This window comes from Equus quagga, chromosome 16 (assembly GCF_021613505.1).
Source record: "Equus quagga isolate Etosha38 chromosome 16, UCLA_HA_Equagga_1.0, whole genome shotgun sequence".
Lineage (NCBI taxonomy): Eukaryota > Metazoa > Chordata > Mammalia > Perissodactyla > Equidae > Equus > Equus quagga.
The window spans coordinates 36,534,437-36,560,068 of NC_060282.1; the positions used below are offsets into that span (position 1 = coordinate 36,534,437).

Genomic DNA, 25,632 nt, shown 5'->3' on the forward strand with positions numbered 1-25,632 from the left:
GTTTTTTATCATAAAGAAAAATTGCTTTCCAATTTCTTTCTAAGGATGACACCATTTCTGAACATTATATATTAAAACAAAAGTCTAATAAAGCTGAATCCTCAAGAAACAGCCTAGTACATGAAGCAGTCTAATTTGTAAGTTCTCTGCTTCTCTTCCATCCTCAATAAGTTTTGAGATTTTTCACTCCAAAACATTTAGAATTCATCCTTGTGTTTTTCAAATGAGCTCTTCAGTCAAAAAGGATTAAAACATATAAAACCACCACAAAGAAAAGCCTACCATGAAATCACAATGGTTTTTCAGGCTCCTTTTTTTTCCAAGCGCTACCTGTTCACTGTAGGAAACTGCCCTATGTACATGAAATGTAGTATAGGCCCTAAAACATCCTTTCATCTGGCCCAAGGCCCCAGAGTTAAAGTCCCTTCTTGCTATGGCAGGGGCTGTGTTGGGAGTTTTACACTTTCACAGGAAGGCTGTCAAAATCTGCCAACTCCGGCTCTCTTGATAAGGGGAAAAGTCAGCACAGGCCAGCAAGGGTGCCAGTGGAATGCTCTTTGTATATTTCTCCAGCACTTTCTAACAATAAAAAAAAAGCATTTATTTCAGTTAATAATATCATTTAATATACCGTGGATGGGCTGAACTGTCAGTTACTCATGCCTTGTGTTTCATGCTAGATAAGGCTGGCTTGGCTTGGCTTTCACTCATCTCCCATGGAGGAAGCCCTCCGGGGTGTTTTAATGCAGAAAATGGGAAGAAGCTGGAAAATGAATGAGCGATTTTAGAGAACTTTGGCGAAAGATTATGCCTGGGGGCAGTGCCAGAGTTGGTGGTGGTGGAAGACCCTTGGAAAGCATGAAAACTCTAGTGTAGGAGACGGGACCAACACAACTTGTAAAAGTGGAGGCTGCTGGAAGGAAACAGGAAGTAGGAAGCAAGGAGGAAACAGGAAGCGGAGACTGAAGCTTACTGAAAACAAAATTGTTTCTCATGATGGAGGGAGAGAGGGAAGCAGGGATTCAGTTCTTATTCTAAAATAAAGAGTTCACTGTGCCCAACCAGCAAAATAAACACAACCATTCTCACCTTTGTGCCAATTCCCAGCATAAGCCAATGGCGTTTACAATTAAGTAGGCAATAAATCTCCTCATTCAGTAAATACTTACTGATTTTTTACCCTTCACCAGTTCTAAGGGAGCAGGTCATACCAGATTTGGTCCTTTACAGTTGAGACGGATCATTGTTTGCTGTTTGATTTCCTGAAATATTCTCATTTTGAAGGTACTGGTACAGTAGGTATTTTTGTAATATAAGTGAATTTGAATATAAGTGAATTTCATTTTGTTTAAGGATTTTTCAAAATAAATATCTACTACCCATTGAAATAAACAGAGACAGGGTTGTAACAAAATTAGGTTTTGGAATTGCTACAAAAGTCTACCACAAAAACATTCACTGGAGTATTCCCATAAAACTGAAAAATCTAGAAGCCCTGAATGTTTCTTATAAAATGCAAAATCTACAAGTAACCTAAATGCCAGCAACTAAGCAATGACTAAATTATGGTACAGCCACACAATGTAATATTCTTTATTCACCCAAAGTCATAATCATAAAGTAAAAATGGCAGCAAGGAAGTATTTGCAATATGATATCAAGTAGGAATTATATATAGATAATATGTATACATGTGAACAGAGGACACAGAAATAATTATCCCAAAATAAAAACTTCCTCTGGGGGCATAGCGAAGCTGTGCTTCATCGACGGGGCAGCAGGAAGGCAATGAGAACACGAAGAGGCTGAATTCCATAGTGAGAGTGGAAAGACTATTCGTTCTCTGGCCTGGGATGAAGAATCTGTCCCCTCTTCCCACCAGCGAGGGGAGGCCCCAGGGGCAAGAAGAGGAGGGCGGTGGGGCTGCAGGCTCTACCTTGTAGTAGTCATACAGCAGGCCAAGGGCAGCAGCACTGTCCTCGTCACCATTAATGCTCATCATCGCCTTAGTGGCCGCCGTCAGGGGATTCTCCAAATACGACTTCCAGGCTTCATCCTCACTGGTGTAGGCTCTTCGAGTATTGAATGGAGGGTCACTGGGCATGGGCACTAAGGCCACCAGTCGTTTATTACTGTGAAAGCAAGAGAAATGTGGGGTTCATTATCAAAGAAATATTCCTCTTCCCACTAAAAATATGCATATTACATGATTAATTTGTACTTCCCCAGGATGGAGAAGGGAAGATTATAACTAAAGTGACCGCCACAGTGCATTTATAAAGCCATTGATTTATTTTTTCACTGTCTATGAGAAGTAATAATGATCTTTATAAGGCTGTATAAGTTGTGTAAGCTGGTCCTCTTCACACTGGTTTTCCACATCCAATCATTCTAGGAGCCAAATCATTTTATTTAATTATTCTTCATTAAAGAATATTAAAATAAAACACTGTGAGGGAGCAAGTTTCATTTAACTCTCTGAGTTCTAATTATAAATATATGCAATATATTAAATGTAATCAATACATTAATGATTATTAAAAACTATTTCATCTAGTTTAATCTATACTAGAAATTGCTGGTGAATTATAGACCAATCCAAGTCTCTTAATTAAAAAAGGAAATATAAGCTACTTTGCAAACAAGATATTTTACAGATACACTGCATAATAAGGATACGAAGCAACAGTAACGAGACTGACTCTATATATGAATCCTGTGTTGTCAGAGGATCCTATTATACTTAAATGATATAAAAGCTATAGGTTATAAAAATTATCATGGAGAGTGAGGAGTAAATCTGGAGAATTTTCAGAAAGGGGTTGGAGTCAGTTATCAATCCTAATCAAGCCAAACTTGGATAAAGCAGAAACTCATAAAAAAGGCAATTTCTTAAGGAGGATGATAATAACTCAAATACCCAAAAGCATGACAGTCCTCAGCAGCAACCCAGACTTGTTCATTGAAATGGAACCAAAATGGAACAACGACACATTGTGTTTTAATAACACTTATGTTGACTCATAGTAACATGACATGTACAAGTGGCAGGGCTGGTGAAGGCAATACCCATATTAATCAATGCAAATTCAGTCACCAAGGTCCTTCTGATGGTCATTCAGTTCTGAAACAGGTCCCATTTTGCTAACACTCCTACAGGACCTTCCAATGGTAGATGGGCTCTCAGCTCACTTTGTGATAGAGAACTGGGATGAACTCTCAGCAAAGACTATTGAGGGCCCATCATGTGCTGTCATGGTGCCATGCATTGGTATAAGGTCAGAAAATGACATTGACATGGGTAAGATATATTTGCGGATGGGGGTGGGAAATTCACATTTAGCAGAGTGGAATTCTAGGCTAGATGGTCTCCAGGCCCCTGATCTGAACTCTCTGCCAGTAGTTTGGTGGCACTGATTGGGAAGAGAGAGAATAATGACCCAATTGCAAATGAATTGGATTAAAAGGGTATAATCAAGTTTCTGGAAGTAAATGAGAAAAACTCTGGTGGAAGGGCTTACTAACCATTAGGCAGTATGGTGACATGCAGTAGCACAGGCCCCGGAAGTGAGTCCTTGCTCACTACTTTCAGTGGTAGAAACTGTCTGCACTTCAGTTTCTTCAGCCTTAAATAAGGACAGCAATGCCCACCCTACCTACCTGACAAGGTGATTGTGAGAATTAAATAAAATAACAGATGAAATAGAGTTCAGTAAACTGCACATGCTATACAAATAAGACGTGTTACTATCACTGCACAGTTCATTGTTTCCATAAAGCTTGTGGGTACACCAATTTTTGGTAAAGTTGACTATAATTTAAAAGTGCTAAAGATAATCATTAAAGGGAAACTGAAGTTGCTAATTTAGCAATATTCCATAAGCACTTATTGAAAGCTCAATAGATGCTAGGCATCATGCTAGTTGTTGAGGATACAGCGGTGCATCCTCACTGTCCTGTGGCCCATGTAGCTTGCAGTCCAGTGGGGGAGATGTGGTGCCACTATTACAGGGGCAATAAATGCGAGAAAGGGAAATGGACGCTGTCATGGGGGTATATGACAGAGGAGACGAACTTAATCCAAGGATCAAGGAGGAACCAACATTTCCACAAAGACGTGAAGGATAGGCAGGAATGTGCTGGTCAATGTTGAAATGAGCAGAAGTGGGAAATATTTTTTATCATGAAGAATATTTTGGTAATGCAGAATAATGGAATTTTTGACAAAAGGTGCACATTTGTATTCATTTTGGAGTCAGCTAGAGAAATTTATATATTTTGATCTAACAGTAAAATAGCATTTCTGTGTTGGAAAAGTCACTAATCATAATGGATAGGGTTGGATTTGGAGATAGAAATGCTGGCGGACTCCTAAGAGTCTATGAGGGGAAGAAATGAGGCCTCTGGGGAAGACCAAGAAGGCAGAGGAGGCGGCTCATGTTGCAGCAATGCCACCACTACCCCTTCCACGGTCGTTCAGGTGGGACCACTCTGGGTGCCTGATCTGCAGCCTGCACTTACGGGGTGAAATAGAGGATTCTGAACTCTAATTGTTGCCACTGAGGGCCCAGGCATCATGCACACTTCCTAAAATGCTCAGTCCTTCAAGAAGGAATGAAGACCTTCAACGTTATCTGCAGGGACCCCGCCATCAAAAAAGATGAGGATTTTATCCTCTTTCATGCCTGAAAAAAGCACATATTGCTGGTGGACAGGGAGTGTTAATTACAACGCTGGCTAATTTCCAAAAGTTTAGCAGGAAGCGCCAGTCCAAAGGATAAGAGCCAACTCTAGATTTATACTAAGTGGTGTCCTGATTCACTGGAGAGATTTTTCCTTGAGTCTTCCTTCCTAAAGCCCCTACGCCTTCCTGCTGAGTCTCCCAGCTTGATGATTTCAGCCGTTCCCAGCACAAATGTTCACTCATAAATTTAGACTCATCAGCCTTTCCTCTGTGATGAAATGGTTGATGAATCCTTACGTGATCACTGTAAAGAAAAATTCCAAAAAAGCACAACTTTACTAGCCATTTCTTTTCACATTTTTGATGGCCAAAGGAGCCTTTTATGCTCTTCCCTTTAACTGCATAATGACTTCGTTTTTTTCTTCATAGATTATAATCTCTCCGGTACAGAGCACTGTTGAATAAAGCTTGGTTTCATAAAAACAGAATAATCTCTCTGGTACACTGAGCAAAAATGTAGCCTTATAAAGAAAGGAAAATTTCACAGGATAGCTTTTACCAAACTTCGGAACAGTTTCTCAAACTGAGTTTCATTCTTGGTCTTTTGGAATGACACTTCTAATTCTGCTCTGGTCAACTTTTTAAATATCCTTTGCGTAGCTTTAGGTATTTCAGGTTCTGGGTAGCCTCCAACACAGAACTGTAAACAGCAACTATCAACTTGATCCTTGGTCCTTCTTTAGAGAAAAGTTTAGATTAGGACCTGAGCATTCATAGCAAGGCTAAGGCCCTGTTCGATCACACATACAGTAGTCCTCTCTTATCTGCGGTTTCACTTTCTGTGGTTTCAGTTACCCACAGTCAACCATGGTATGAAAATATTAAATGGAAAATTCCAGAAATAAACAATTCATAAGTACTAAATTGCGCGCTGCTCTGAGTAGCAGGATGAAATCTCACCCATCATGCTCTGTCCCGTCCAGGAAGTGAATCATCCCTTTGTCCAGCATATCCACACTGTATACGCTACCAGCCCCTTAGTCACCCAGCAGTCACCTCAGCTACCAGATCAACTGTCGTGATAGCAGTTTGGTGTAGGGTCCAGTACTAACTTTCGCTTTAGGCTGAAGGTCTCAGAACATATCCCCCATGGATAAGAGGGGACTACTGTCTAACTATTTTTTTCTCTAATTTGTTTTCTTTAACCCACTTCTTCATTTTGTGGATGTTGGGGGGAAACTGAGAAATGAGTCATCCGCTGAAGTAGTGAAAGAGGTGGAGCAGCTACGCCATTGAGATCATAACTAACAAGTCAAGAAAAGCTCCAGATCACTCTGCCAGAGGCAACCTACCATCCCCCCGCGCGTATTAACAAGTCTAAAGCAGGAATGTTTTGCTGGGGAGAAGCACACGAAACTTAGCACATAACTTCTTCATCTCCCAAAAATATGTGTAGTAACAGTGAACAAATCTAACTATAAATCCACTTCACTCGGATTCACAAAATAAAAACTAGGACAGTAAAGTATTCATACAAATTATCATTTTCAATCTATTTCTCATCATCTATTTCTAAGTTCTAGAAGGGCATTGGTTTTTGATTTTAGGGCTTTTTTTGGTTTTGGGTTTTTTGCGGGGGAGTTGTCTGGAAGGAGGGTTGTTTGGGAGTTGAATAAACCTCAGTTTTAATCTCAATTCTGTCAATTACTGAATTTAGATGAGTTACTTTCCATCTTTGAGCTTCCATTTCTTTGTCTGTATCATGATATTAATCTTACAGAGTTGTTCTAAAGGAGAAACTCGGATATTTACATACGAAGTGCCTGGTACATTACAGATCTTCAATAAATAATATTGGAAGTATTATTTCCATTTAGAACTGTTTCTACTAATGACCTCTGCTCAAAATCCAATAGACTGTTCTCAGTTCTTACTCTTATTCTTGGCTTTTCTTGGCCATTTCTCATTTCTGTAAAATCTTGCTTTACCTGGCTTCCAAGACATCATACGAAGGTGATTTTCTCCTGTAGCCAATCATTCTTTCCTAGTTCCCATTCTACTGTATTCTCCTCTTATTCCTCTAACTCTGATCCTTCCTGAGCCCTGTGCTCTACTCTCTCCATTGCTGATCCATATGGTTTTCATTGATCCTTTACCTTAATGACTAACAGATGTGTATTGCCTGAGAGTCAGTTCTGCATTTCTATGTAGATGCCCTGTTGTCAACTTAAACTCAATGAATCCAAAACTAAGCTAATTATGGTTTCTCAGTTGGGCAGTCCTAACCATCATCTGTCCCCCGCCATCCAGAACCAAAACTTATGTACTGGTTGAAAATATATACTCTGGAGCCAGACTGCCTGAATGCAAATCCTGGCTGCACCACTTACTAGCTGTATAACCCTGGAAAAGGCAGTTAACCTTTCTGTGCATCAGTTTCCTCATCTGTAAAATTGAGATGTACCCTAAATGAGGTAGAATAATAATATCCACTCCTTAGTATTTTTGTCAGAATTAAATACTGCCACTGACACTGTAAAGCTGCAAACATCAGCTATTATTATTTCTCTTTGTTCCTTAATGGTGTCAGTCACTGTATCTATTATCACAGCTTTAGTCTTATTTCTTTATGTCTCCAATTAGTCTCTCTAGCCTTCAACTTTCCCCTCTTTAATCCATATTGAAGCCTGTGAATGATCTTCATAGAACATAATTTTCAAGGGTGTACAGATTCTTTACTACCTACAATATCAAGTCCAAAATCCTCTGATATTTAAGATTCTCTATTATCAGGCCCCTACCTACTTCTGAAAATTCATTTCTTTCTATCTGCTTAATATAAGGAATTATGCCATTTCTCTGCAGCTCCCTAAAGATGCCCATTCCTACTTCCATGTCTTTGCTCAGTCTGTTCCTCTGCCCGAAATTCCCTTCCTGCTTCTATCTAAATTTGACTCTTATCAAAGTCCAGCTGCAACAGCCCATCTTCCAGAAAATCTTCCCTGATTTTCCCTGTTTTAGCCCTTAAGGGCATCCCTTTACTAAGAACTCCTACAGCATGTATATTATTTACTCCATAATCTATTATGTAATTTTTCCTGTGAAAGGCTACTGACTACGCAAACTGCCTTTCAGCTGTCAGATCCACCAACTACACCAAGAAAGTGACATCCATTAAACAAAAGACCCAATAGTCCCCATACAAAGTCCACAGCCTCTGTCCTGCACCACTTTCCCTGACCCACCTTGGATTGCCAACCTGCCTAGTTTTACTCAAAGATCTGGGAATCCTTTTTCTCCAGCTTTGTCACTGGCTTTCTTCTAGAAGCACCAATCCCAACCCCATTCCTAACTCACCTAGACACCTAGATAAGCCCTAAGCACTTACATCTTAAAAGGCATCTAACACAGAGCTTTAAAAATGATTATTTGTATTGCGGAAAGTGACCCAGAGGAGATGGTCCTAGATTCAAATCCTGGCCCTGCCACTTAACAGCTCTACTACATAAGACAAGTTATTTAACCTGTCTGGTCTCAGCTTTCTCATGTGTGAAGCACTTGTTGCATAAATTAAATGAAAGTAACATACGTGATCTTCCTAGCAGAGCACCAGGCACATAGTAGCGCCCTCTAACTGGGCCACTATGAAGATTAGAGAAGAGCAAGATAAATCACATCAGAAAGCCGAACATCTGATCTTCAGCCACCACCACACCCCACTTAAATCCTAGCCTGTCCTCAGCTTTTCCTATCTCAGTTGATGGCCACTCCATCCTTCCAGTTGCAATACTTGCAGTCATCCTTGATTCTTCATTTTCTTACATCCACTTCATTAGAAAATCCTCTTGATTCCACCTTCAAAATACATCCAATCTGACCACTTCTCATCATTCCACTGCAAGCATCGTGGTCCAAGCCACCATCATCTCGTACTTGGATAATTGCAGCTGTCTCTGTGGTAGCCAGCCTCCCAATGATCCTTACCTCCTAGAATTCACGCCCTTGGGTGTCCCCTCCCACACTGTACCAGAGTTGATTTATATGACCAATAGCATATGGCAAAAGTGATAGCATGTCACTTCCAAAATTAGATAATGAAAGTCTGCAGCTTCCATCCTGGTCTCTGTCTCTCTCTCTCTCTCTGTCTCTATCTCTCTGTCTCTCTCTGTCTCTCTGTCTCTCTCTCTGTCTCTCTCTCCCTCCCTCCCTCCCTCCCCTCTCTCATTTCTTGCTCTAGGGAAAGTAAACTGTCATAATGTGATGAGGAACTGAACTGAAGCCTTGATCAACAGCCTGTAAGGAACCGAGGACCATGAATAATCATGTAAGTGAGCTTAGTGGATTCTCCAGCCAGAGTCAAGTCTTAATATCAGTTACAGCCCCAGATGACAACTTGAATGCAACCCTATGAGAGACTCTTGAGCCAGAACCATCCAGCTAAGCTGCTCCCAGATTCTTGACCATCAGAAACTGTATGAAATAATAAATGTTTGCTGTTTTAGCTGCTAAGTTTTGAGAAAATATGTCACACAGCAATAGATAACTAATACAGTCTCCCTGCTTTTACCATTCCTTTGGTCTATTCCCTCCAGTCTGCTCATCCCGTAGGACTCACCATTTCCCTTAGAAGTCAAGGTCCTCACAATGGTCTACCAGGCCCTGCAGGATCTTGCCTCCCTTACTTCTCCAACCTTCTCTCCTGACAGTCTCCTTGTCACTCATTCTGATCTTACTGCACTGGTCACCATGTCTCCACCTTAGGGCCTTGACTCCAGCTGTTTCATCTTCCTCGAATGTTCTTCCCTCAAATACCCATGGCTAACTCTCTCATCTCCTCTAAGAATCTGCCCAAATCTCACCACAATGAGACTTACCCTGACCACCCTATTTAATGCAGAGACCTGCCTCCACCTACCCTGGAACTTCCAATTCCTCTCTCTATCCTACCCAGCTCTCTGCTCTTTCTTCCCTAGAAGCCACCATCTCCTAACATACAATACAGCTCACTTACTTATTATGTTCATTGTGCATTGTCTGTCTACCTCCATGAGAATGTCCACTCCACAAGAGCTGGGATTCTTTATTTTGTTCAGGGATATATCATAAGCGCTTTGAATCATGCCTGCCATATAACTGGCACTCAATTTACATTAGTGAAGGAGTGAATAAAAGTTCAGTTGAGGAATTGAAGTATACGTTGGGATTTCAAGTACTATGAAGGGAATAGGGGAGCTATATTCTTCACAAAATTAATTTATAGCTTATTTGTAAAGTTGGTTGTGAGCTATAAAGTGCTATACAAATGTAAGTCACCTTAATTTTAGGAAGGATAATTGTAAATTTAACAAGCATCGATCCTATTTGAACTAACTTTCTCTCCCCTCCTAATTCTCACCTTCAAATTGAGCAAAATGAGGATTCATTCTTCTGTTCTCCTTAAAGGCGAGCTATAGCACTAGGAAACCAAGAATGATTACATGCAGACCAGAGGCAAAACAAGGGAAATACTGAAATCCAATCAGCAAAGATCTGGCATTCATGACCCTTTCTCCCACCTGTTGTCCGTCATTCCCAACATTGACTTGAGTTGGGGGCAAAATAATTTTTTCCACCCAGGACAAGCCACTTCCCTTTCACTAAGAAGAAATGAAGCTTTTACATAATTCTCAGGATTTCATGCTATGTCCTCTGCCTCAATTCCCTCTCTCTGCCCCATCTTCTCTCTCTCTCTCTCTGTCTCTCTCTCTCCCTCTCTCTCTCTCACACACACACGCATGCAGGTGCACGCACACATACACAGCCTTTATTTTGAGATTGCGTGAATTCTATTCCCCAAATAGAATATCTCATCTTACACTGAGTCTTCAGCACTTGGGGCTGAGTCTCCATCCACTTCAATTTCTTGTAGCTGATTTACTGTATCTGATCACTGACATATAATCATTTCAGCTTCCAACAAAAAAAAATTTACCATATTCAGACACTAAACTTAAGTTTCAAGAACTGACAATCATTCTTTCTTTTGGAATCTTGGCACTTTTCCAGTTAACACAATAAGACTTTCAAATGGAAACTAATGAACCAATCATCCTACCGAGGGCTAATGTCACAATTTAAATGCCAACGATGTTAGTCATTTCACTGCTGGCTACTTTCAGTAATATCCCTGCTTTTGGTGCTTGCTAGAGGCAAATCACAAGAGATAACAGATACTTTCCATGTTAAACAAGGGTTGAAATTTATTAGGAAGTTTCTACACTGAAGACTTGTCCTTAATGACTCTAACGTCTTGGCCTTGACCTAATCTGTGTAAGAGTCAAGGGAAATGAAATGAATCCACAGCCTGGGGTGATACTGATAATTTTTACATTGAAGATGGTTATTTTTGAGAAAGAAAAGTTTCAACTAACTCGGTTAAAATATTTTGATGCCCTCCACTATGTAAAATGCATAGTTTTTAAAAATAATGAACTGTAAAACAAAACTTATGTCTATTGAAATTAAGACAATTCCACTTTAGATACACTAATTGCAAAATATACTGATCCACTGACTGAAGTGTAATCATTCTCTCTCTCATCGGTGCCCCAGCTTTGCTAGTGCCCTAAGCATGCTCTTAGTCCACTTAGTAAGTCACCAAGGACTGAGAGAATTAGGAATATAATTAAAAAGCTGCAGGAAAGGCACATCAACAAGGACTAAAAATAACCATAAGGAGAAAGATATCAGAATGGAAAGTGGAAGGAAGAGGACAAGAAAAGAATTTTAAAAATGAAGAAAATACGTAGAGATCATAATCTATAAAATAACTAAAATTGGTTAATATGCATGTGTGTATGTAAATCAAAATCTGAAATGTTAACACTGATTATAGGTGAATTTTTATTTGCTTCTTTCTACTTTTTCCCTTTTCAAATAGTCTTCAATGATAATAAGTCGCACATACTTACTGAGCACCTACCACATGCCAGATAGTGTTCTAAGCCGCTGACATGCGTTAACACATTTATTTCTTACAATAACCTTAAAGTCAGGTGTGGCAAACTTGCCCTTTACACAGGTGAGGACATTGAGCCGAGCATGGTAAGTAACTTGCCTAGAGTCACGTAGCAGTGAGCTTAGATCAGGGCTGCATCCCACAGCCTGAGCATCCTTCTCTGTTGCCAATTCTTCACTATGCTCTATTCTCATAAACAGAAAAAGAAGTTACTTGAAAAGGGGGAACCAGGAAACAGATTGGATACAAAAGGCCAACATGACAGGGGATTTCTTGGATAGAAGTAAATGAGATGATGTCCAAATTCAGAGTTCTAGAGAAATTGTGCAGAGGAAATCTATAAGCTCCTTGGAGATAAAGATAACATGTTTAAATTGTGTGGAATTTAACAATGTGTAGAATTCCAAGGTGCTGACACATTAGGCAGGGTACATACCAAGCAGGCAACACAAATAAATTACGTTGGGGAAGGGTAGCAACTACTCCTCATTCATCTTTAGTTTGACACAGCCAGAGGCCATTTATTTTTAAATGTCCTGTGGAAAAATGTTAAATAATTGACATGATAGAAGTATAAATTAAACAATTAAAAAATATTGAAAACATTACATAGCAATGAAAAATATAATTTTTAAAGGAAAGAATCATTTAAAAACCAAATATGCTTTAAAATTTTTAAAAAAGAATCAGTTCTTTGGAGGAACTTGTGCTCAAATATCTAGCAAAACAAAACAAAACAAAATAAAACACAAAAGCCTCTTAAAAAGCTACAGGACAGACTTCCATCTTAAGATCATTTCACGTATTTATTTCTCTCTCAAAGATTACTTAAAGTGAGAGAAGTAATGATCTGTATAGCCAATGTGGAAACAGAAATTTTGTGCAATTCTAGAAGATAAAAAGCAGAAGAGATTAGAATACAGGAGAAACCAAAGTCAAGAAGGCTGCACCTCAGCTCTGGTGCAGGCAAGGTTAATGCATAAGTGAACACTGGTTTCCCCACTGAGCCTGGAAAACTCTAACTCAGAGTCTTATTGTCTATGACCAAGCCAGTCTCAGGAAAGTGTACCCAGAGGAACTGGCAACAGCATTCACTTCCTAATTATAGAAGGAATCAGCCTTTGGGAGGCCCCAGGACCAGAGAGCAAAATAACTTAGTAAAATGCCTAGAGTAACTTTAAACTACCAAAAGGAAACAAAGAAAAAAATTCAGCTTAAAACAACAGGAAAATCTTCCAATGTGTCTAACCCCCAGCTTGCTTCCTTGGACCTCACTTGTACCTGTGCAAAAGAATCCTCCAAGGTACCCTCAGCACCTGTGGCCACTCCTTCCACTTAAGAAAACAGCTCACCCTGGCAAGAATGAGCTCCACTCTGCCAACAAAGCCTGCCAGCTCTGAAAGGTGATCAGTCGAACACTTCATTTTTAATAGGAGAGCTAAGAATCACCAGATATTTAAGGAAACCTAACATGAATGAAAGAGAAGCCCAAAGATGAACAAAATAACTTATTGATAGGAAAATAATTAATGTTGGATACAGAAAATAATGTTAAAAAGAAGATACTGCATCTACAAGGCAAGTACAGGCTACTATGAAAAAGAAATAATCACCAAACAAGATACATGATTTCTAAAGTAAAAATAAAATTTTGAATGAGGGTTGAGTAGAAAAGAGGAAAAAAAAAAAGAATTAATGATCTGGGAGATCCAAGCAGGGAATTTTTCCAGTTTGTAAAGAAAAAATGGAATTATGAGAAAAAGTTAAAAGGCATGCAGAATAGATTCAGGGGTGTAATGTGCAACTAACAAGAGTTACAGAAGAAAGCAATGAAAAGCATGCAAGGAAAAAATAAACAATCAAAGAAATAACAGAAGAAAATGTCCTCCAGAAGAAGAAAACCTTGAGTCTTGAGAATGAAAGGCCCTCAAGTACTGAAAGGATAATAAAAAGAAACACATCAACCCATGTCCTGGTGAAATTTCTATGTTAAAGATTATGGAAAATGCTACAAACACTTGAAAAAAGCTAAGTAACTTACAACAAAACAAGAAACAGTTAGCCAGTAAACATCTCATCTCCACCACTAAATGCTGCTAGATAAAAGGGATTTATACTTGGAATTCTAATCACAACAAAAGATCAGTTAGCATGATGACAAAACAAAGACATGTTTCCATATGAGATGATGGATGTTACTAAACCACTTGCGGTAATCATTTCACAATATACGTAAATCAAGCCATCATGCATCAAAGTTATCCAGTGATATATGTCAATTATTTCTCAATAAAACTGGAAAAAATGTAAATTTTAAAAAATCAAGATATGTTTGATCATGAAAGGACTCAAAAACTATTCTACTCATCCCTTTTGAAAGAATTATTCCTCAATTCAAAGTAGAAAAAGAGATTCATGCATAGAGAAGAAAAGTGATATAGCAGTCAGGGTATCAAATAAACCAGTAAAATGTTAAATTAATTGTAACCAGGTTCTGGTCATGGAAATTAGATTTATACCTCTAAGAAAGGACTCTTAAAGATAATAGCAAACTAGCATGAAATATCAGAGAGGTGACAGGAGACAAGTTGTTTAAAAAGTATTTTAGGGGGCTGGCCCCATGGCCGAGTGGTTAAGTTCACGTGCTCCGCTGCAGGCGGCCCAGTGTTTCGTTGGTTCGAATCCTGGGCGCGGACATGGCACTGCTCATCAGACCACGCTGAGGCGGCGTCCCACATGCCACAACTGGAAGGACCCACAACGAAGAATATACAACTATGTACCGGGGGGCTTTGGGGAGAAAAAGGAAAAAAAATAAAATCTTTAAAAAAAAAAAAAAAGTATTTTAGATTTTGCTTTGTATAGAGGAAGAGTAAAGGATAATGATTAATTCCTGGTATTGATAGAAAATACAAGTTTAAATACGTTTATTAAAAATGCAATGGTAGGGGCCGGCCCCATGGCTGAGTGGTTAAATTCACATGCTCCGCTTCAGCAGCCCAGGGTTTCACCGTTTTGGATCCTGAGCACAGACACGGCACTGCTCATCAAGCCATGTTGAGGTGGTGTCCCACATGCCACAACTAGAGGGACCCACAACTAAAAATATATAATTATGTACCAGGGGGCTTTGGGGAGAAAAAGGAAAAATAAAATCTTAAAAAAAATGCAATGGTAACAATAACTGGGATAAAGATAGAACGCAGAAATTTTAGAGCAGCAATTCTCATAGTACAGTCTACGAACACTCAGAGGTCACTTAGATACTTTCAGGGGTCCATGAAGTCAAAACTATTTTCCGAATAATACTAAGCCATTATTTGCCTTTTTACTATATTGACAGTTGCACTGATGGTACAAAATTAATGGTGGGTACTCCACTTATAACAATGGATAGATCATCCAAACAGAAGATCAGTAAGGAAACATTGGACTTAAGCAACACATTAGACCAGATGGACTTAGTGGATATATATAGAACATTTCATCCAAAAACTGCAGAATACACATTCTTTTCAAATGCATATGGAAAATTCTCCAGGATTGATCACATATTAGGCCACAAAACAAGTCTCAATAAATTTAAGAGGAATGAAATAATACCAAGCATCTTTTCTGACCACAAAGGTATGAAACTAGAAATCAACTACAGGAAGAAACTCAGAAAAGCCACAAATATGTGAAGATTAAACAAAATTCTACTGAACAGCGACTGGGTCAATGAAGAAGTCAAAGAAGAAATCAAAAAATACCTGGAGACAAATGAAAATGAAAACACAACATGCCAAAATCTATGGGCTACAGCAAAAGCAGTTCTAAGAGGGACATTTATAGCAATACAGGCCTACCTCGACAAATAAGAAAAATCCCAAATAAACAACCTAACAGTCACATAAAGGAACTGGAAAAAGAAGAAAAAACAAAGCCCTAAATCAATAGAAGGAAGGAAATAATAAAATCAGAGTAGAAATAAATCAAATAGAGACTGAAAAAACAATAGACAAAATCAAAGAAACCAAGAGCTAGTTCTTTGAAAAGATAAACAAAATTGACAAACCTTTAGCTAGACTCACCAAGAAAAAAGAGAGGAGGCTCAAGTAAATAAAATCAGAAATGAAAGAGGAGAAGCTACAATGGACACTTCAGCAATACAAAAGATTATAAGAGAATACTACGAAAAGCTAATGGTGGGTAAATGTGCTGGTTCCTGACATGAATCAAGGCAGTAACATAAAACCATACTTGAGTCATTGTATTCTTATCGACACACATTCACAATAAAAACTAAACAAGCAAACAAAAAAAGAAAAACAAAGAATGCTAGTATCATTTCAGAAGCTCCTTGATGAAGTACTATAAAATATTAATTTTGTTAATCTCAAACTGTGGGTACATATCTTCCTAATAATCTGTGTGACAAATTTGTCAGTACATATAAAGCACTTCTACTGCTTACTGAAGAACAATGATTGCCTCGAGAAAATGCACTTGTGCAACTGTTTGGTCTGAAACTGCACTAGCTGCTTTTTTCATAGAACTCTACTTATTTATTTACTTTTTTGCTGAGGAAGATTCACCCTAAGCCAACATCTGTTGCCAATCTTCTCCACTTTATATGTGGGTTACCACCACAGCATGGGTGACAAGTGGTATAGGTCTGTGCCCAGGATCCAAACCCACAAACTCTGAAGCGGAATGCACCAAACTCAACCACTATGCCACAGGGCCAGCCCCTAGAACCCCCCCTTTACATGAAAGAATGACAGATCGACAAACTACGTATTCAGACTTGGGTGTCTGGCCAACAATTTCTCACATATAAACCAAGTGTGAGTCTATCACTTCAAGAAAAGCAACCGACAGTATTCATAGCCAATAATAAAATTCGAGCTTTCATTTATTTTTGAAAACTTGCATCTACTACTATTGGCAACTAAAGTATTAACTTAAAAATTTTCTGATGAGATTAGAGGTATAATGGATTTTTTTTTTTTTTTTGCTAACATGTCAAGAAATATGTTAACATTTGGAAGATCTCAATAACTCAACCAATATTTCCAAATACCAATGCATGACATTACAAAATCATGCACAGGTGAAGGATACATTCAAAGTACAAGACAGACCTAGGGATTCAATATAAAGAGTACAGAAAGTTCATTGTATGATTTCAGTCTCCACGTTGAAACTAACCTTTAAGAAACTACCGTTTGTTGAATTTTGGTGCAGTATCAAAGAATATTTAGAATTATCTGAAAAGGCTATGAAAATACATTTTTCTTTTCCAACTGTCAGTGGAAGCAGGATTTTTTCCATATACTTCAAGCAAAATAACACTTTGCAACAGATTGAATGAAGCAGATACATGAATCCAGCAGTCACCTGCTAAGCCAGACATTAAAGAGAATTACAAAAATATACAACAATACCACTCCTCTCACTAAATTCTTTTGTTGTGGAAAAATTATTTTTCATTTTAAAAATGTTATATTAACATGCAATGGGTTTATAATTATTCTTTTAATTGAATCATAAATAAATATATATTTTTTTATTTCTCAACTTTAATCTCTAATATGATAAATATCAACAGATATATATATATATATATATATATATATATATAACCCACACAAACATAAGCTTTTTAAGGACTTCAATAATTTAAAGGTGTCAAGGGATTCTGAGAACAAAAATTTTGAGAATCACTTTTCTGGAAAATCACTGAGAAAAATAATGGAAAAAGAAATATAGATCAATGAAACAAAAACAAGCAAAAACAAAAATGATGACATAACATGAGAAAAATAAGACCTTACATATCAGCAATTGCAATAAGGGAAAATGAGTTAACTCTATCTTTAAAAGATAGATACTGTCAAAGTGAATTTTAAAAAAAGAAACCAATATTCTTCTTTAAGCATCCATGATACATTAGAAAACTGGCCATGTATCAAGCCATTAAGCAAGACCACCTGTTTCAAAGAACTCTTACAATACAGGTTGAATTCTTTGACCACAACATAATTAAATTTTAAATCAACAACAACAAAAAATGGATTTTAAACACTATTTGTTTAGAAATTATAAAAACTCTTTCAAATATTGATAAGTCAAAAAATAGCTCTTAATGGAATGGTTTTTAAATTAAAACTCAGTGATAAAATATATCCTACATGTTGTGGGATATAGATAAATCAGTGCTTAAATGTAAATGTCATAGCTTTAAATGCCTATATTAGAAACGAATAAAAGCTTAAAGAACTAAACATACAATATATTACAATAATAGAATTAACCCAAAGAAAGAAGAATATACCAAAGATAAAAATATAAATTAATGAAGTAAAGACATGATTAAAAAAAGGCAATTTAAGACAAAAATTGGTATTTTGAAATTAGAAAGAAAATTAAACTGGCAAGGATAATCAAATATTAGAAAAGAAAAAGGAGACATAATTTCAGACGCAGCACACATTTTTTGAAAAAGGAAATATTATATATACCTTTTGCTAATAAATTTGAAAACTTAGACAAAATGGTAACATTTCTAGAAAAATAAAAATAATTAAAACTGGTTCAATTATTTGGAAAGAGAGAAACAGTAACTTTCCAGTGGAGAAACCCGGCAGCTGCTACCTTAACCAAGAGATGAAGGTTAACATCAGCAGGGACGTCACGCACACCCTGAGATGCGATGAGAAAGACATCCCATCTCTGTTGTACTGTTTCCAAAAGTCCATCACCCCAGGTTAACCATGAGAAAACCACCAGATAAACCCAAAGGGAAGGGAATTCTACTAAACACCCAACTACGGATGACTATCATATCAACCGTGTTAAAATGAGGAAGTGCGTGAGTAAATAAATAAGCAAACAAGGTCATGAACCAGAAAAACAAGGAAAAATGACAACTTTTGGAGGTGGCACTGTGAGTAATTTGTCTTTACGAGTAATTTTTCTTTAATCTTAGTAACTTTTCTTTAATATTGCTATGTAACTGAATATAAATGGAAGAAAGGACGATCCAGCCGATAGAGAAGTACTGGCCTGAAGCAAGAAGCCTGGAGAAATTAAGTCTGGGCATTTTCCTCCGGCTGGCATGCAGAATTCTTGGTTTCCCTTTCTCTGCTCCACACATAAAAGCAGGTCTCAGCGACCTTTACACATTTCTCCACCCCAAAGCCTGAGGCTTCTTCTGTGTACCTTTCTCTCCTCACCTATTGGAAGAGCTCCCTTTGATTCCCTTTAAAAATAGATTTCTACTTTGTAAATCCTCCCAGTTTATAACCAAAAGGCCTACCTAGAAGAAAAACGAAACTCAAAAAAGCATCTCATATTTTATGCAACTTAAATTCCAAAGCTACTCAGAGCTGGACAGACTGTATATTTACATATTCGTAAGAAGGCCAATGGAGTGAGGTACAAGTTGTTTTTATATTTATGAATAGAATTGTAGCATGTAAGTGCTGCAAGAAGCCTTTGTGATTATCCACTCCAAACTGCTCATTTTACAAGTGGGGAAACTGAGGTCCAGAGAGATCATGCCACTTCCCTAGGACCACGCAGCTGCCTTTGTTGGTATCAAAATGATTAGAGGACACGTTGCTGGAAGACACATATGCTATTGGCTAATCTGTAGTGCTTTGTGGACTCATAAGCACGCTTCTATTTGAGGATAGAATGAAAATGATAGGCATCTTTGGGCAAAAGCTTCCCTCCTCCACCCACACCCCTTACCCTTCATTTCCCCTTCAGTTCATCGAACAAACCTTTACTGAGCTCCTAACTGTGCAACAGGCAGCAATCTAGGTGCAGGGGACAGTGTTGACCAAGGGAGACAAAGGTTCTGCTATTTGTTCATTCATTCATTCATTCATTCATCCGTTCAACTAATCTTATCACCAGAGCCTCCTCCTCTAGAAGCTAACAAAAATCTCACCCCAGTGCTCATACTCGGAGGTCCTCTTTTGTTAATAGGTTCTGATCTTTAGATATATGAGTCCAGGTTTAAAGATGTAACAGAAAATCGTATCATGGAAGGCAGGTATTTACACATACTGGAGACACTTCTACCTATAAATTTTGGAACTTAAGATAACATTGATTAGAGAGTCTTAACTGACTGCCTACTATGGGCTGGTATTGCTCTTAGTATTGGCATACAATGATGAAAAAGACAGACCAATCTCTGTCCTGGTGAAGCTTTTACAGATGAACACACAACTGCAGATGTGACAAGTGCTAATAAAGAAAACACACAGGGTGCTATCAGAGAATAAGTCCTGGGCATCTTGTGGTGGCCATGAATACCTCATAGTCCTCCAACTACAGAAAGCATAATTGATCAAGGGCCCTGCTGCCGGCTCTGAAATCTATCAGGACATTGTGTGAAGGCCACACTTCCTCATGGGCTCCTCCTAGCCACAGACTGCTCATGGCAGGACAACTAGGGCAGGAAATAGGTTAGAGATTCACAAATGTTACATAGGAGGAAATGGGAAAGCCCATATAAAGTCCGTAGTAAACACGTTGATTACACATGATGTCCCTTCTATAAAACAAAATAGGGCAAATAAATGGGCCTTACTATATGACAAACTTGACCTGAGACAAAATGCTGGAAATAATAAAAATCAGTTAAACTTTGGTTTACCTTAGAAATTAGATGGGCTGCTGAGAACACTATCAGGAAAAGAAGAACCAATTACTTGTTTTTCCTCTTCTGGACAATAATCAAAAGTATCAGTTATTCCACTGGCCTTAGATCTGTGCTTGAAGTTAAAAATATTCTAATTTTAAAATTGCATATATTATGTGAATATATATGAATATGCATATATATACGTGCATATATCTTTATACATACATACTTAGGTTGGGGTAGGGTGTGTATGACGTGGGTGAAGGGGAGTAGTGTGGGAGAGAAGAGTCAAGGACAGGAAAAGGGAGGAAAGCACGAACAACGCACTGTGTACAATATGATCACATTTATGCATTTATAAAAATTATCTGTGTATGTAAAATTATATACATGTAAACAATCTTTAAAAGAAGGAAGGAAGAAAGGAGAGAATGAAGAGAGAACGGGATGGAGGGTAGAAGGAAGGAAGGGGATTGAAAGAATTTCTTTTCCAATAAATGATGTTGGGGCAAGCAGTTGAGGTGTTTTATTTCATTCGTGTGCTTGTTTAGTTAGACCCTTACTTGAGACCGTTACAATAAATTCCAGAAAATTTTTAAGTTAAGTTTTCCATCATATACACAAAATAGGAGACTATGGAGATGACTCTTCACTTTGCTCCTGGATTTGGAAGAATTTGTTAAGCACAGCAACAATGGAAGACTATGAAGCAAAAATAGGTAACTTTGACCACTTAACCATCTTAACCGCTTAAAAATGTGTAGGGATTTCGGGCTAAAGATATCAGAGAGAGGCTACATTACAAACTCTCTCTCCCATAAAACCTAACAAAAATGGACCAAAAGTAGCTTGAGTGTGTGTGTGTGTGTACATGTGAACATGTGCGTATCTCATGTCTATACCATGGACAAAGCACAAAATCACCAAGGACGAGCCTGTGTTATGGACAAAGAGGACCGTGTTGAGCCTGGAAGCTCTAGAACTTCTAGAATCCTGCAGACACATCGACACTCCTGCTGGCCATGTGACAGGGTCAGTGTGAATAAGCATAAGCAAGGTGCTGGTCTGCCTCTTCTATCTGGTATCGCCACTGCACAAAAACGTGCAGTTCTGTTTCCCCGCCTCAGTCATATCAAGCGGACGGCAGGCAAACTTGTGCTAAGCCTGTTAGAAAGAGAGGTGGGGTTGCAAGAGGCAAAAAGTTTTCTAGGAATTGTAGCTGCTTAATGACAGTGCTTGTGAAGCTTGCATCAGACTACTTCAAGTCTGAAGAAAAGACAAATGCCAGTGTTGTACTTTGTACATTATTTGACCCTCTATGAAAACCTTGTCTTATCCGCCTTGTCTCTGAGGAAAGTGAGCATTTGAAAAAATCACAGACTCTCCAACAAATGTTAGAACACCGCCCAATAACAGTGCCCTGCAGAGTTCAATCAAATTCAGGGAGCAGCCTGATTTCTTTGACAGAAAGAGGCCACTGGAGTGACAGTCAGCACAGCCCTTTTTCCCAGTGGCTTTTGTGAGTTGTTGGGCTTATTATAGCAGCTGTCTGGACGCTTTCCCTGCTCTCTTTGTTGTCCTGAGAACCCTGGTCCAGCTAGAGGGGTTAGGTTGAGTGGAAAACCGAGTGAGCACTAAAAGTCCCCAGCAGTGAAGAGGAGCTTAGCAGAACTGAAAACAAGTGGTAGACAAATGCAGGAAAACTCTTTGAAGGAGGGAAAACCGGGGGAGGGGCAGGGAGAAGACTGGTGACAGCTCCAGATGAAGTTTCACGACAACTTTCCACTGTGAACTGTTAACGAGGGCGCCAACACTCTCCGGTACCCTTTCCTTTTAACCCTAGTGACTGAGGGGAGTGAGAATGGAAGCAAGATGCGAACAACCAAGATGACGGTCTCCAGCAGAAGCAAAAGCGCCAGGGCTCCATGGTCAAGTCGGGGACCGACCTAAACCCAAAGACACCCCCACACACAAAGGAAGAAGATGCCTTCCCACAGATGTGGGGTGAACTCGATACAGATCATTTCACCAAGTCACTCCCAGGCTACATAACGCCGGGCCGAGAGTTTCCACCCTGCCACATCTTCAAATGTCCAGGCTTCAAGCTGGCCTTGAAAAGGCATGCAAACAGGTCTCAGATGGCAGAAAGACAGAAAGAAAGAATTCATTTTGACTGCATCATAACAAAAGCAGGTTTGAATAGAACATATCGAGCATGAACAAGTCAAACAGAAATGGCATAGCAACAGAGCCAAAACTGCGGCAGGACATCAAAGATAATGAAAGAACACGGCATGCGTAAGAAAATTGAATTAACCCCCTCCAAAAAACGATAAAATGCCCAGAAATTGCTTTATACTATAGAACATAATGAGAACATGAATTCAACAAAACAAAAGTGCAAAGTTGATGGCCCAACAGAATTAAAAAGGAAATTGCAGAGCTAAGGAAATAGAAGACCAAAACAACAGCATTAGTAGAGAAAAAAAATACCAAGAGAAACGCAAATGGCATTAATGAAGGAGGAAAGGCTTGAGATAATCACAGTGAATGCAGAAGAGAAAGAGAGAAAATAGAGTCATCAGATAATAGATAATCAGAGACAAAGAGGAGTAAATATGTAGACAATAAATGTCCCAGAAGTAGAACACCAGACGAAGAAAAGATAAACAATATTCAAAGCTATAGTACCAAGAGACTTCTGGTTAAACATGGCAGAGTGAACACATGATCTGAAACCCCACTAAAATGGAAAGGAGGTCAAAGGATTGGGAAAGGAGACAAAAGCCTATCAGAGATATCAATTAAATAGGAGGAGATGTCAATTAGCAGAGTGGCAACCGCCTCAGCACAGTGGAGTAAGATGAAGCTTAAATGCACAGAGGGCCACACAAGGAGGAAGTCAAGCGGCACCACAGGATATGAAAGGCTGAGGAACTGGAAGCATTAGGAATATCGGAATGTGGGAGTGTGCAGAGTGGCTGAAAATGGAATTGGTTTAAAGTACATAAAAGAATAAACACCCCCTCCCCCGATCTCTTTTCCCACCCCACATAGCTAGGCATCCAGCTCTCCCACATGCTAGCATGGACGAAGGTTACCCCTCTGGTAGTATTGAACCCCAAAGGCCCTGGGTTGGGGAGCACCAGGCACAGGAGAAGTAGAAGGTAGAGCCCTTGACTGAAAATAGAGGGAATGAGTGAAAGGACAACATATAAACAATGAAACTCTCCTCTCACTACCCATTTCCAAAATCCCACACCCGTCCTTATACCCAGAGAATCCTTCTCTGGAGACAATCACTGACCCCAGAGAAAAGACCTAGAGCTACTGATGTCTGAGCGTAACCCAGAGAAGAGGCTCACTGCCTGATCACCGTCCGGAGAAATGAGCCAGTCACCAGGCCCGCTGGCTGCCGCCCTCGCCACCTGCACACGCAAAGCTCCCAGGCGGCTACTGCGCGGCTATCCGGTCAGTTACCGAGTATACTGAGCCACCGAATAGCCCAACGGAGAGGCGAGGATCATGGAGATCCGAACAAAAGCAAACTACCACAAAAACAGAATCGAGAAAGCTCAGGTCGTAGAGACAATGCAGAGAACAGAGAAAAAACGTAACATCCTCAGAAAAAGGAAAAGAAGCTATTGCATCTATGCAGCAAAAAGAGGAAACAGTAAAAATAGAGCTAGAATCTTGTAAATTAAAAAGAGGATGACTGAAATGATGAAAATCCTATGGAAGTGTCGGATAGCTCCAGAAAAGAGAAAACAAAGAAATGGACAACAGGAGGGAAAATATGAGCAAATTAAAGAATGAATCCAAGAGACCCAATGTAAGAATAAGCTGAATTCTATAACAGAGAAGAGAGAACTAATGGGAAGTAATAATCACAGAAATAAGCTTTAAAAATTCCCCAGAACAGAAGGACCTGAATGTCCAGATCAAAAAGTCCATGGAGGGGTGGGCTGGTGGCAAGGTGCTTGAGTTCTGCACTCCTCTTGCGTGATCTGGCACCGGGTTCACCATTTGCGGGTTGGGAACCAGGCTCACGCTGGCAGTGGCAGTGACCCACATAAAAACTGAGTAAGATTGGCAGGATTTTAGCATGTTAGCTCAGGGACAGTCTTCTTCAAGCAACAAAAGAGGAAGATTGGCAACAGATGTTAGCTCAGGGTGAATCTTCCTCAGCAAAAAAAAAAAAAAAGTCCATGGAGTACCTAGCTACAAAAAGTGGAAGAAAAAAAAAAAAGAAAAATGACTAACACATATTATCATTAAATTTCAAAACCCAAGGATATAGAGATGATTTTAAAAGCTTCCAGAGAAAACAAAGTCACATGCAAAGGATCAGCCTGTTTGGAATCCAGAAACAAATGAAACAGTGCCTTTGAAATTCTGAGGAAGTTATTTTTAACTCAGAATTCCGTATCTAACCAAACTATCAACCAAGTAAGATGGTAGAAAAAATACCTTTTAAGCTATGCAAGCACCCGCACCCTTGCCCCTCCATTCATTTCCCCTTTCCGGGAAGCCCCGGGAGGCGGCGGTGAGCGCAGGATGCTCCTCTGGGACGCGCCCCTCCGCGCCCAGTCCTCTGCGGGTGCTGCCCCCTTCACCCCTGCTTCTGCGAGAGTCTTCCTGGGGCCGTGGGGCCGGCTGCAGCAATGGCGGGAACGCAGGCCACTCGGACTGGGGTGGAGGTAGTGGCCTGACCTCGCTCGCAGTAACCACCTTGGCACACCGTGTAGCTGAGGACTCAGCAGGCGTGGCGGCCAAGCCCTCCCTCCAGGCCTGGCCAGGCCGTGGCCCTCTCTGAGCAGCTCTGGTGACGGGCGCCCCCTCGACTTCCTGGACTACCTCCCCTTCTGCCACTCCCACTGAGGGTCCCCTGGTCCTGGTCTCCTAGTGGGAAGTGGAGCCTGGGGGATCCGAGGGTGAGCAAGCTTCCAGGAGTCCCAAGGGAGTCACCTCAAAATCTTAGGCGCCCCTGGACCTCAGCCTCAGCCCAGACATCTCCAGCTAGCCTCACCCCCTAGAGCAGACCAAGACATTCCTTGCTTGGACAGCAGTGCCCCTAAGAGTGGCAGTGGGGCCCTGGGTGACTAGCCAGCCCCTGCTGGAGCATCAGCGCTGAGCAGCCTGGCGCCCTCTGGATCCCAGCCCCAGGATTCAATGAATGGGACCCTCAGTCTCTAGCCGTCTCTGCTGGACCAGGGACCTGAGTGGCTTCAGCTCCCACATTTGAAACCTGACGTCTGGCTATCTTAGCCAGAGTACCAGAACTGAATGGCCAGACCTCTGACCTTG

The 25,632-nt window shown here is 39.8% G+C and overlaps 1 protein-coding gene across 4 annotated transcripts in view; it reads right to left on the reverse strand.

Annotated features, from left to right (window-relative positions):
• GRHL2 (grainyhead like transcription factor 2) overlaps positions 1-25,632 on the reverse strand; it is a 156,080-nt gene that overhangs the window by 107,968 nt on the left and 22,480 nt on the right. For all 4 annotated transcript variants that reach the window (XM_046642041.1, XM_046642038.1, XM_046642037.1 and 1 more), the window contains exon 2: positions 1,937-2,132. In XM_046642041.1, the coding sequence (XP_046497997.1) occupies positions 1,937-2,104 (168 nt within the window). In that variant the 5' untranslated portion in view covers positions 2,105-2,132. The remainder of the gene's footprint in view (positions 1-1,936; positions 2,133-25,632) is intronic.